The sequence below is a fragment of the Phaseolus vulgaris genome, chromosome 1 (genome assembly GCF_051622355.1).
Source record: "Phaseolus vulgaris cultivar YP4 chromosome 1, ASM5162235v1, whole genome shotgun sequence".
NCBI classification, from domain to species: Eukaryota; Viridiplantae; Streptophyta; class Magnoliopsida; order Fabales; family Fabaceae; genus Phaseolus; species Phaseolus vulgaris.
This window is the reverse complement of record NC_143498.1, coordinates 2,614,340-2,626,134: the sequence shown is the minus strand read 5'-3', so window position 1 is coordinate 2,626,134 and position 11,795 is coordinate 2,614,340. Positions and strand designations below refer to the sequence as shown.

Here is an 11,795-nt window from a genome sequence, read left to right as displayed (position 1 = left end):
TTTTAATTAATTGTTATTAAATGTAACTACCTCTTAAACTAAACTACAATTGTAATAATTTGAATTGGAACTTGTTATTGAGTATTATTTTATAAAATTTCATACAAGTTAAATATAAGGTATTCTTTTATTGAGGTGAATAAAAATATATTGGACGAATTAAGATTTATTGGACAAATTAGATTTAAAACTAGACTTTCTTGTAAAATTGTTGAATATCTTCCAATTAGAACCAACAATTTCATCAAAATTATTCACAACCAAAACCATGAATTTTCCTAAGTCCAATTTTAAACATCTAAATTATATTATTTTAATGTAGGTATATCTTCCCAAATAAAATATGATTGTTCAAAACTAAAAGAGAAGCCAAAGATTCACCATAAAGAGTTACAATTCATACCTTAAAAAAATTCTTTTAATGTTTTAAACAATTTTTAATACAATTTATTGTTATTTTAATTTATAGACTATTTCCATTAGATAGTACAATTCAAATTTACCGTTTCATTAGATAGTACAACTCAAATTTACCGTTTCAAAACTAATTGTTTTCATTGAGTTTCTTGCACACATAAGTGCACATGTATTGATTAATTACTAGACATTTTTGTATTAGAGAACACATGACAGTTACATATATTCTCAATTTCAATAACACAAAAACAAATTGTACCTAATTCACAATCCAAGACTACAAAAGTCTTCAATTACATCTTCTGACATTTAGATAACTTGTTAGACTTTATTCCTTTTGAAATATTCATATTAAGTATATTCCATCAAAGACTAATATTTGTCCCGTCAAATACTAACACTTGACTCATCAAAACACAATATTAGTAATCCGACATCAACTTCCTATGCCAAGATAACATTTTACACTTTATAAAACCTGACACAATAATATTTTTTAACTTTTCACCACTTAATTTATATGATTTGGATGATGTGTGAAGTTAAGAAATATTTTTTTTTATTAAGTTCATGTACTTAATATTGTAATGAAAATAGTTTAGACATCTATTTTTCTCAAGACATGACCTGAAAATGATTTATTGTCGTTTGAACAACAATACTCGATGTAGGTCATGATTATCACTTAAGAGATAACTTAGCACTTAAATAAAAGTTGGAAAAAACTAGAAAACAATAAAATTGTATATTGTATAAAGTGTAAAAAACATCAAAATAAACTATTATGCATTCAAACTTTACTATGAACTAAATTTGACTAATCGAAACCACAATCAAAATTACAAAAACATAATTTGAGTTAGTTACTAACAAGACGAAAAAGATAATTATTATCACAACCATATTCATTTGTTATTTTAGCTAAAACTTTGGTAGTTAACTAGATATCAATTAACTAATTATATATCAATTTAGAACCTAGTTACAAATTTGTATTAAGTATTAATAATAGAAACTACTTTAAATATCATTAATTTTTTAATCTATAAAATAATATTTTATTTAATCAATATAATAACTAATTAATGATTTTATTTTCATTAAATGTGTAACATGTAAACTTTAACTATATTGTTAATTAAAATATAAGAATTAAATATATTTTTTAAGTGAAAATTCAATAATAATTATAAATTTTAAAAGCGTCTAACTTTTTATATGGCATGCACTAAATATTAAATAAAATTAAAAATCATTCTATCACATTCTTATCATATTTTCTTATCTTCTCCATAAATAAACTCTAAATATTTTGCTAAAATTTAGGATTATGCATTTGAAAATACTCTTTAACGAACTTCAATAATATTCTGTCTTTGAAAAATTGAAAAAACAATGTTTTTTTTTTCATTTTTATTAGGATTTTTTATTGCAATAGCATGTAAAATTTGTAATTATGTAGTTTTCTATTTTATACAAAAATAAATGCGAAATGTGAATTTGGTCGAGATGAAAAATTTTATCAGACATATATTATAAAATTTCTTACAAGAAACTAATCATAGATATTTTACATTTATAAGACGTTTATTAAAATTATATAAATTGTGTAAATCTTTCTTTCAACTAAATAAATTGTAAAAAAAGCTTACATTTAAACTACACAAGGTATAAAAATAGTGACGTCACTAAATCTAAATATAGCATGTAAAAAATATAAATAACATTAATTATTAAAAAATCTCATTATTTCCAACAATGTTTGAAATTGAATGCTTTAATTAGATGATTAACGAAATCAACGAACTTAAACTTGATTTAAAAGTAATTCCCGCATCCGCATATATCCCCTGTGCGTGTGCGCCAGGGAATCTTTGCCCTTTCTTTCTATGAAACCAACCGCGTACTCTACTCAACGCATGAATCCCAACAACAACGCAATCAAACATAAACATTAATTAATTAATTAATTATCAATTAATTAATTAAAATTAACTAACTAATTGCAAACGAAACAAAACCATAAAACTCTCTTCTTCTTCTTCCTTCTTCTCTCTTTGTTCCATAAAGAAATAACTTTTGCCTTTGTTTTTGTTTTGTGACTTTTTTTCTTCTCCTTTGGGGTCTCCTTGAGGAGAGGGGAAGAAGAAGAAGAAGAAGGAAGAAGAAGAAGGAGGAGGACCCCACCACACACACAAACAAACACAATCACATTCACACAAATTTCAAACCTTTCTTCGTTTTCCTTGATCCTTCCTCATAAGGGTTTATCACTTTTGATGATTACTTAAATTATTTTTCTTTCTCAATTTTTTCTTCAGCCCCCAAAAACGCTTCCGCGTTTGTTTCTTCCAATTTGACTTTCAAATCGCCTGCGTTCCACTTTCTTCTCCTTTCAGCCCTTCAATCATCTTCCCTCCTCGCCTTGCTACTCCTTTTTGAATCGTTCCTCCTTTTCGTAACCCAAAAAAAAAGCGAGGTCGTGTTTTTTTTTTTCTGCTGAAAAGAACCAAGTTGTTGTAATTACATACCTTCCCTGTTATTAGATCATCGCACGCTTTGTTTCCTTCAATTGGGTATCGATTCTTTCGCCATTTGTTGAAAGGTGAATCCACACACACTTGAAATTCGGGGTCTTGCAGCAGCCAATTATTATGATCGATTTTGATATATTTATCTTTTTTTTTTGTAATTTGGTCTTGTTTTGGGATATGTGCAGGAAAAAAAAATTTGTTCTTCTTGTTATGAAGTTGTAGTGATTCTTTTTGAGTGAGTGAATGGGTTGGCTTAGCAGAATTTTTAAAGGGTCTGAGCAGAAGATTTCGGAGGGGCATTATAGTAAAGAGGATGCTGGTTATTATCTGCCGTCGACTTCTGGGGTAACAACAAATGTCAGCATTCTAATTAACGAATGCTTTTGGAAGTTACTGTTTTGTCCTCCTTACAGGAATGAGAGTTTGTTTGGATTGCAGGATGTTTGGAACCAGAACGAGAATGAGGATATAGATCGTGCTATTGCACTGTCTCTGGCCGAAGAGAGCGAGAAAACAAACATTGTAAATGGTGAGTGATTTCAGCTCTTGAGACATCATTGAGTATTCTTGATTTGATACTGAACGAACCAAGTGTGTGCCAGTGCATTTGTTTGCTGTTTACTTTCTAAGGAGCAGTTTTCTGTGGACTAATGCAATTTTGAGAAGTTCCAAATTTGTAATGTCCGTGTTGTTGCCTTTTTTAGTTTTTTATCATGTTTTTTCCGTTGCCCCCTTTGTCTTCATTTTGTAGTTGTAAGAATTTTTATATGAAATCTGTGATAAACAAAGAGGTAATTGCTTTCTGTTGAATGTCATGCTTAAATGTGATTGTAAATTTGGATGCCTCGCTTTTCTTTGAACACAATGTGCATATGTTGTTAGCTTAGCTTAGTTGGTAGCTTGACTTCCGATAATGTGCTCATTTCATTCTTTACCAATTACTACTGTGTTGAAGATTGACTAATTTGCACAGTTTTTTGTGTGTCTATCTCTCTAAATATATATTGCACTCCTATTAATTTTATTTTTGTCTCCGTAATCTTTTCTAAAGTGTATTTCCCTAGTATAAATATATTACCGTTTTACATTAACAAGTCTCTGTCTGTTTTGTAGACAACAGATCACAGTTAGAAGAAGATGAACAACTTGCCAGAGCTTTAGAAGAAAGTCTAAACGTGGAGTCTCCTCCCAGATATGGAAATGAAAATGCGTATCAACCAATTCAGTATTTCCCCATGGGGTCCAGGTACGAGTTAGATGTTGGATAATAACAATGTATGAAGTTGGTATCATAATTCAACACTTCTTTTGTTTGATTACTTCAATAGTCCTGGTTCTATAAATTCTCACCTTGGCATATACTGTCACTTCTTAATTTGAATTCTCTATTTTGAGGCATGCTATATCCCTTAGTTGGTGATCAACAGATTTTACTTGTAATTCCACTTATTTGTGCTGGTCTTTTTGAAATACGTATTAATTGATATTTCTATGATTCATTAGTCATTTCATTACCAACACTTTTGGTGATAAGGGATTTATCTAACTGGGTTTAGTGGTAGTCTAACACGTGTGAAATGCACATAACTAAAGTTGTGTAGTTGTTTACATAATAAATAGGATTTGTGCTGGCTGCTATATTGAGATTGGTTACGGGCGATATCTTAATTGCTTGAACGCATTCTGGCATCCTGAATGCTTCCGCTGCCGAGCTTGCAACCTACCAATCTCTGATTATGAGGTGCTAAAATTTCCATTTACGTGCCACATTACTTGTTTTTCCGTTTTCATAAATGGTTTTTATTTTGTACTTACAGATTTGTTTTTGCTTATTCATATTGTTCTTATTATTATTGGTGATGTTGTTGTTGCTGCAGTTCTCCACATCTGGGAATTACCCTTACCATAAATCATGTTATAAGGAAAGCTACCACCCGAAATGTGATGTCTGCAAGCACTTTGTAAGTATTTTGAACAAGTTTTAGTGAAAAATGCACTCGATACCCCTTAGATTTTCTTATATGACATGCAAACCCATGCTATCTTTTGACCTATCACTTGTCGGTTGTTAGCCTAATAACACCCCTTAGCTAATGTTGATTAAAAAATCCGATTCTCCTATGCTGACATTTTTACCCTTTCTCCCTTTTGCATTATCTATCTCTCTTACCTTCAAAAATAGAATCAGGAAGGATGAGATTGGAAGATTTCAATGAATGTTGACAGTTTCTTTGTGGAAATGTGATAGTTTTCCCTTTCCTGAGATGTGACAATGTCATTCTTGTGTGAGTAGGGTAGTCAATTCCCTTCATGAAATGTGTCCATACATACCCATGTTCTTCTTTTTTACCCTTTCACATTCTTACTGCACAACCTTCTTACTGGAATTGACCATTGTTGATTCTATCACCTGGTTTTTCTAAACTTGTAGACATTGTTTGAGTCATTCATGATTTTAATTGTTTATGATTTTCTTGTTAGAATTACAAATGACATGCTTGTAAGTTTTTACCTTGACTTTGGCCGTATATCTCATTGCCTGTTGCTGTTGGTTTTTGGTAATATATATCTTTTCACAGATTCCAACAAATCCTGCTGGTCTTATTGAATATAGGGCACATCCATTCTGGGTTCAGAAATATTGCCCTTCTCATGAACATGACTGTACTCCACGATGTTGCAGTTGTGAGCGAATGGAGGTTAGTATGGATGGAGTATATTTATCTGATGAAAGGCTTGCCTAGGGAGAAGTGGATGAAATTGTATGGTGCACAGTAAAAGGAATGTAATGAAAAATTTCTCTCTTCATTTGCAGTCGCAAGAGGCAGGATATATTGCTCATAAGGATGGCCGGAAGCTCTGCTTAGAGTGTCTAGATTCTGCTATCATGGATACAAATGAATGCCAACCCCTTCATGCTGATATACAAAGATTTTATGAAAGCCTAAATATGAAACTGGACCAGCAAATTCCACTACTATTGGTTGAAAGACAAGCACTGAATGAAGCAAGAGAGGGAGATAAGAATGTAAGAGAAAATGCATTGTCATATGTTTGCAATCAGTATAGTAACATAATTTGATTATAACGACATTTGGCTATCTGACATACTTGGAACTAGTTTTTGGATATTTGGCATTATCTACACAACTCAAATTAAAACGAAAATAATGCCTTTTGCTATTGCTATTGATAGCTTTGCAAATTCTACCTGACTGAGATTTTTCTCTTCTGTGATATGTTAACTTCGTACCGTTTCAAATAGTTCTGCCCGACATGTGTGATTTAGAAAATTGAAGAGCAAAATGGAAACAAAATAAGTATATTCATATTTGAAAGTCTAATGCTTGCTCTGTCAAATAATTCAATCTGACATTCATGATATAGAAAATTGAAGAGAAAAAAAGGAAACAAAAAGAAGTATATTCATATTTGGAAGTCTAATTTCTGCAATAAATAAGACCGTCTAAGTCAGCATCCTTTCAACTATGAGGCCTCAATTCATAATTAGTTCGTGATTAAACAGTGGTTTTCCATCTCACATTTGAGTCTTTATCTTGGGCAGGGACACTATCACATGCCGGAAACCAGAGGGCTCTGCCTCTCCGAGGAGCTCAGCACTGTAAGATTTCCAGTTCTTTTTTATTTCATGACACTGATGGATTTTTATAGTTAGATGATAGAATTTCTTTAGAACCAACAATTAACAATTTATGGTACGTTGCATTTAAACTTTATCAGTTCTCGAGAAGACCAAGATTTGGGTCAGGAAATGGAGCAATGGACATGAGAGCACAGCCATACAGGATGACTCCACATTGTGATGTGACAGCTATTCTTATTTTATATGGTCTTCCAAGGTAATGATTTAGGGTTTTTGCTTTAAGTTGTAACTTGGAGACAAACTCAATGCTTATGAGAAGATAAATAATTTAAATGGTATCAAATCCAGAAGACAAAAAAATTTCCCAAGGATTAATACAACTGTCAGCAAAAGATCCATGAAACCAGAAAATGTAATATTTAGTCTCCCTATTTTGTTTTATGAATTTGATTCTCATAGTATTTTTATTGTGCAATATTGGCACTGCACCAAGAGTGACAGTGGCACAGAGCAATAGAATGCTTCATCAACATTTCTGTCAAAAATTGAATATAAAGTTAACAAATGGAAAAAAAAACCAACAATTTAAATAGTGGAGTATCAAACTCAGGAAAGAAAAAGTGGGGAGACCAAAAGTTCAATTAAGCCTTGTATGTTAGACAGAAGCAGTGTATTGTACTTGGTCTTTTGATAACATGACTAAATAAGAATGAAAGAATCTAAAAGCTGCAAATTGTAACTATTAAGAAGTGAACTTTAAACCTAACTCAATCTTATAAAATCAGTTTATAAGGTGAGGTTTGTATCCACTTATAAATAATGAAATATCCTAATCTCTAGTAGTCGATGTGGGATCTCCAACAGTAACATTTTCCTCCCTTGGCATCCATAGGTTTAGCTTATGTGAACTCCTCTCCTACTTCATGTAAAAACCCGTGTTCTTTCCGAATTAGAAAAGGAAGCTGATTAAAAAAGTAATATCTGCAGCCAAGCAAGTGCTGCCTTGTTTTTATTAATGATATAACATATCTCCTATGCATTTCTTTGGATTTTTGCTTAGTGTCCCTGACTTTCAGAGTAATAGATCTTCTGAGAGAGAATCCCACCCACTTCCCCTTCCTATGGTTACAACTTTGCTTTCATCTGTTGATATCATTTACATTTGAATGCTATTTTTTTATAGATTGCTTACTGGGTCGATCCTAGCCCATGAGATGATGCATGCCTGGCTTCGACTTAAAGGTACTATTTTATTGTAGAGAGTTTATTCATTAGGATTTATCCATTAAGTTGTTGCAAATGGGGTGTACTTTGTTTTGGTTACCACATATAAACTGTTTATTCATTAACAGTTAAGATTAATCACCTAGCATTGAACCAATGTTTATGCTAAAATCTGTGTTTATGAAGGTTATAGGACTCTAAGTCAAGATGTTGAAGAAGGTATCTGTCAGGTTTTGGCTCATATGTGGTTGGAGTCTGAACTTACTTCTGCATCAGCATCATCCTCATCTGCATCACACTCATCTAAAAAAGGTAAAAGACCTCAGTTTGAGAGGAAGCTTGGGGAGTTCTTCAAGCACCAGATTGAATCAGACATTTCCCCTGTTTATGGAGATGGGTTTAGGGCAGGTCAAAAAGCAGTGCGTAAATATGGTCTACAAAAGACCCTTCACCACATCAGGATGACGGGGACTTTTCCATTTTAAGTACAGAGATACTCAATTAACTCATTGTTTTTCATTCATTCTTCGTATAAAGCCTGGCCTGTTATTAGAAACCAAGGTCAAGGTGTGCTTTAGGCACTAGCTTCGACGAGTTCATGATTTTTTGTACTTGTAATTACTGATACTGTTGCGGTATATTGATTACATTCACATTTTTTTTTAAATTTATCACACTGCTACTTTTTGGCACACCAACTCCTAACCTCTGCTATCTCCCAAAATTAAGAATGAAGAAAGAACACTTTCTTCACAATACCTATATTCAGTTAATAAGAAATCAGGTGGCCACCGTGGAAAGGAATAACGATTGGTAAAAATAAATGTGCTAGAGGGTAAGTAACATTTGTTTAAATCAACCAAATACGTATAATATATTCAAATTTATCATATTAAGAAGTGGATTTAACTCTAACTTAACCTCAAAATCAACTTATAAGGTGAGATTTGCACTCACTTAAATATTATGAAATGTTTTAATCTTTAGTCGATGTGGGATCTCCAACACCTCCTCATGCCGAAGCTATCAACTCGTGCATGAGACTATATATTATGGATGGTTCGATAGCGGGTGACATGATAAGCCCAACAAATCTCATTAGAATAGACTCGAAATAGTTCTGATATCATATTATAAATAAATATATGAGAAAAAACAAATGAGAAAAGAAAGGAAAACAAATAATATGAGAATGAATATTTCTTCTATTTTCTTTTCCTTACATAGATCAAAACAAAGAGTCTGAATATATATAAACAGTACACTCATTCTAGATCTAGTTAAAGAGACATAATGTAAAATAAAAGTGAATAAAAGCTAGAAGAAGAAAAGACAATTAAAAACTATACATAAGTACAAAACGAAACGCCTAAAAATTAGAAAAGACAAAATTAGTATTAACTATCTTCTAGAAGTCTTGTATCTATATTTTTGTTACAATTAATTGCAAAGGTAATGATAGTCTACATTCAATATCAGCTAGCCAAAGTATCTTTTCACCTCTCCATGCTGAGACTATTGCTGCTGCTAAGTGGCATTATTTGGTCCATATAACTTACATATATTTTCAATAAGCTAGAAACTACCTCTACCATGGTTGGCCTCTCTTCTGGTTCTTCAACCAAGCAGGCTAGACCTAATTTAACTAGCTGGAGAGCACACACTTTCTCATTGTTTCCAGTGAAACTAGGATCAATGAACAAACTCACCTTCTCTTCTTCATTCTCTTTAGCAATGAGGTTTACCATGACTACATGAAGCATTGCTTTTCTCTCTTCTTGTATGGTAACAAAATCTTTACCTGTGACCAATTCCAACAACACCACTCCAAAGGCATAAACATCCATTTTGGTAGTGACCATCCCTGCCTCCAGATACTCTGGAGCCATATAACCCCTCTCCACACGTGACAAGGCACAACTTGAAGTTATTTTCCTTTCTGATTCCTCAGCAAAAGCGAAATTTGCTATCTTGGCTCTTAGGTCTTTGTTCAGAAGAATGTTTCCACTGTTTATGTTCATGTGCACATAGGAAGGTTCCGTGAAGTTGTGAAGATACTGAAGACCATTGGCAATATCCAGAGAAATCAGAATCCTCTTTGCCAAAATCTGGTGCTGGGTGGTCCTGTTTGCGCTTAGCCATTCTCTCAAAGAGCCATTTTCCATATACTCATAAACAAGATAAGAACAAGCATCGGTTTCACAGTAACCTTGCAGCTTTATCAGGTTGAAATGATTGACCCTTTTCAGCAAATTCACTTCCTTGGATGCATCTCCTCTCATTCTTTTAACAGCCAACATGTTCTTGTCATTACCAAACACCCCACCAAACACAGAACCTTTAATTCCATGCTTTGAACTAAAATTATCTGTGGCCTTCTTTATTTCCTCAAAGTCATAAACGTTGGAGTGATGCTCAATGATTGCTATCTTACCACGGATATTTTCTGAAGATAACTTCTTTGCTTTCTCACCTTCTTCACCTCTCTTAACGAACCTTGCAGATCTCTTTCTGAACAGAAAAACCCCATAAAGGACAGCACACAGAAGCACCATGGAACCCCCAGTGGTGGCAATAACAGTGTGGAATTTTCTCTTTGAGTTGCACTTTATGGAGCTGCAAACAAGAGGAGGTGACATATTTGGTGGATCACTAACAATTTTTGTCATTGAACTCAGAGGTTCACTTGGCAGAGGAATCAGAACAGTTGTGAAGGGAAAAAGAGATTGTGTTGGTGTGCTAAAACCATTGGCATCAACCACACTACCTGCTGCTACATTGAATCTTGTAGCAATATTTGTGATGTTATCACCCCAGTTCACTGAGTGTGTAAGCAAATACTTGCTGCCGTTTTTTACCTGATGCATTGTTGGACAAGCACATCTGAGTGGCACGTGCAACTCCATGCCAGGAAGCAGATCAAGTTCCCCATATGGATTAGCACGCATAAGCGAATCACAAGTGGTCAAACCCTGAAAAGTGTTATTTGCCACAGTGAAATATGTTGGGGATGGTCCCAATACATATTCAGTTTCAGCTTGGTAATAGTCCCTAGTGAGACAAGAACAGTTCAGAGGCACAATGATTTCTTTCCCAGTTGGGAACACTGTGAGCACAGATGCATCATTGATTCTTGCAAGCTCTTCTGGGTTTGATGATGTGAGGTTGGCAATTGTGAGTATGGAATCAAAAGGGTGTCTGGATTTGAAGATTAGGAAGGCCATGCAGGTTTTGTTGAGGCCATTGCAGGTGTAAAGGAATGAAGGTGAGGGCCCCATTTTGTCATCATTCTTGCAGCTGAGTATTGAATTCCCAGAGTAATTTTGCTGAGCTTTGCTGTTAAAACAAAGAACAAAAAAGGTTGTTATTGTGAAGAGAAATGCAACATGATTCATGGTGAGATTGTGTTGTTCACAAAACAAGACAACATTTGAGTGTGTGATGATTTAAGATGTTTGAGTCTTGTGCTGCCACTATTATAGTAGAATAACGCGTGATATATTTGCTGACTAATTCAGTATATTGCAGAAAACAATAGGCAATTGCCAATTGCTGTTTGGGACCACAGTTTTTTGTGTACAGTGATTGCTTCAAGAGATGAATTACATAACTGTGATCATATTTAAAAATTGACTCAGTTATGGGGTTGCTTCATATTATATCATGGTATGATGTAAACAAAGGAAAATATTGAAGATGAAGAAGAAAATGGATTATTTTAATCATTCAGAGAATGAACCAGTATATAAAAATATATAGCAACTTGAATAAGGTTGAGCAAAATTTTGTCCTTGTATGTTCGTTCTCGACCCGAGGCTGGCACGGTTTATCTTACTAATTAGATCGTGCTTTGTACATTTTCAAATATCATTATTTGGTTCACTCTGCTAATACTTATTCTCTTTCAAATTGGACACCACAATCAAAAAGAGAAATAGAAATAGTAAAATAATTAAGAAAAATTATATAAGATAAATAAACCGTAGTTATATATGTTTATTAAACAAGCTCAAAAG

General features: G+C 33.3%; 2 protein-coding genes across 5 annotated transcripts; one reads left to right on the top strand and one right to left on the bottom strand.

The window, feature by feature from the left end:
* The first annotated feature begins 2,269 nt into the window (after nucleotides 1-2,269).
* Nucleotides 2,270-8,446, top strand: DA1. 4 transcript variants are annotated; one of them, XM_068619579.2, is made up of 12 exons: nucleotides 2,270-3,022; nucleotides 3,137-3,308; nucleotides 3,390-3,480; nucleotides 4,065-4,197; nucleotides 4,572-4,692; nucleotides 4,829-4,912; nucleotides 5,531-5,650; nucleotides 5,767-5,979; nucleotides 6,517-6,573; nucleotides 6,693-6,811; nucleotides 7,739-7,797; nucleotides 7,966-8,446. In XM_068619579.2, exons 2-12 carry the CDS (start codon nucleotides 3,195-3,197, stop codon nucleotides 8,262-8,264), a joined length of 1,410 nt encoding a protein of 469 aa, XP_068475680.1. In that variant the 5' UTR covers nucleotides 2,270-3,022; nucleotides 3,137-3,194; the 3' UTR covers nucleotides 8,265-8,446. The 4 variants fall into 4 exon arrangements, with proteins under 4 accessions (XP_068475680.1, XP_068475681.1, XP_090153776.1 ...); XM_068619580.2 differs by having other exon boundaries at nucleotides 2,337-3,022; nucleotides 3,137-3,296; XM_090297650.1 differs by having other exon boundaries at nucleotides 2,466-3,022; nucleotides 3,137-3,296; nucleotides 5,566-5,650.
* Nucleotides 8,447-9,094: 648 nt separating this feature from the next.
* On the bottom strand, nucleotides 9,095-11,482 carry LOC137816443 (lysM domain receptor-like kinase 4). Its single transcript, XM_068619578.2, has one exon. It carries the CDS (start codon nucleotides 11,172-11,174, stop codon nucleotides 9,276-9,278), a length of 1,899 nt encoding a protein of 632 aa, XP_068475679.1. The 5' UTR covers nucleotides 11,175-11,482; the 3' UTR covers nucleotides 9,095-9,275.
* Nucleotides 11,483-11,795: the final 313 nt, after the last annotated feature.

Bases quoted from the DNA above. Each gene is read 5' to 3' on its own strand.
- DA1 (XM_068619579.2), top strand. From the start codon at position 3,195: ATGGGTTGGCTTAGCAGAATTTTTAAAGGGTCTGAGCAGAAGATTTCG. The intron at 4,693-4,828 runs GTGCTAAAATTT...TTGTTGCTGCAG, and splicing joins TACCAATCTCTGATTATGAG to TTCTCCACATCTGGGAATTA. The intron at 7,798-7,965 runs GTACTATTTTAT...GTGTTTATGAAG, and splicing joins TGCCTGGCTTCGACTTAAAG to GTTATAGGACTCTAAGTCAA.
- LOC137816443 (XM_068619578.2), bottom strand. From the start codon at position 11,174: ATGAATCATGTTGCATTTCTCTTCACAATAACAACCTTTTTTGTTCTT.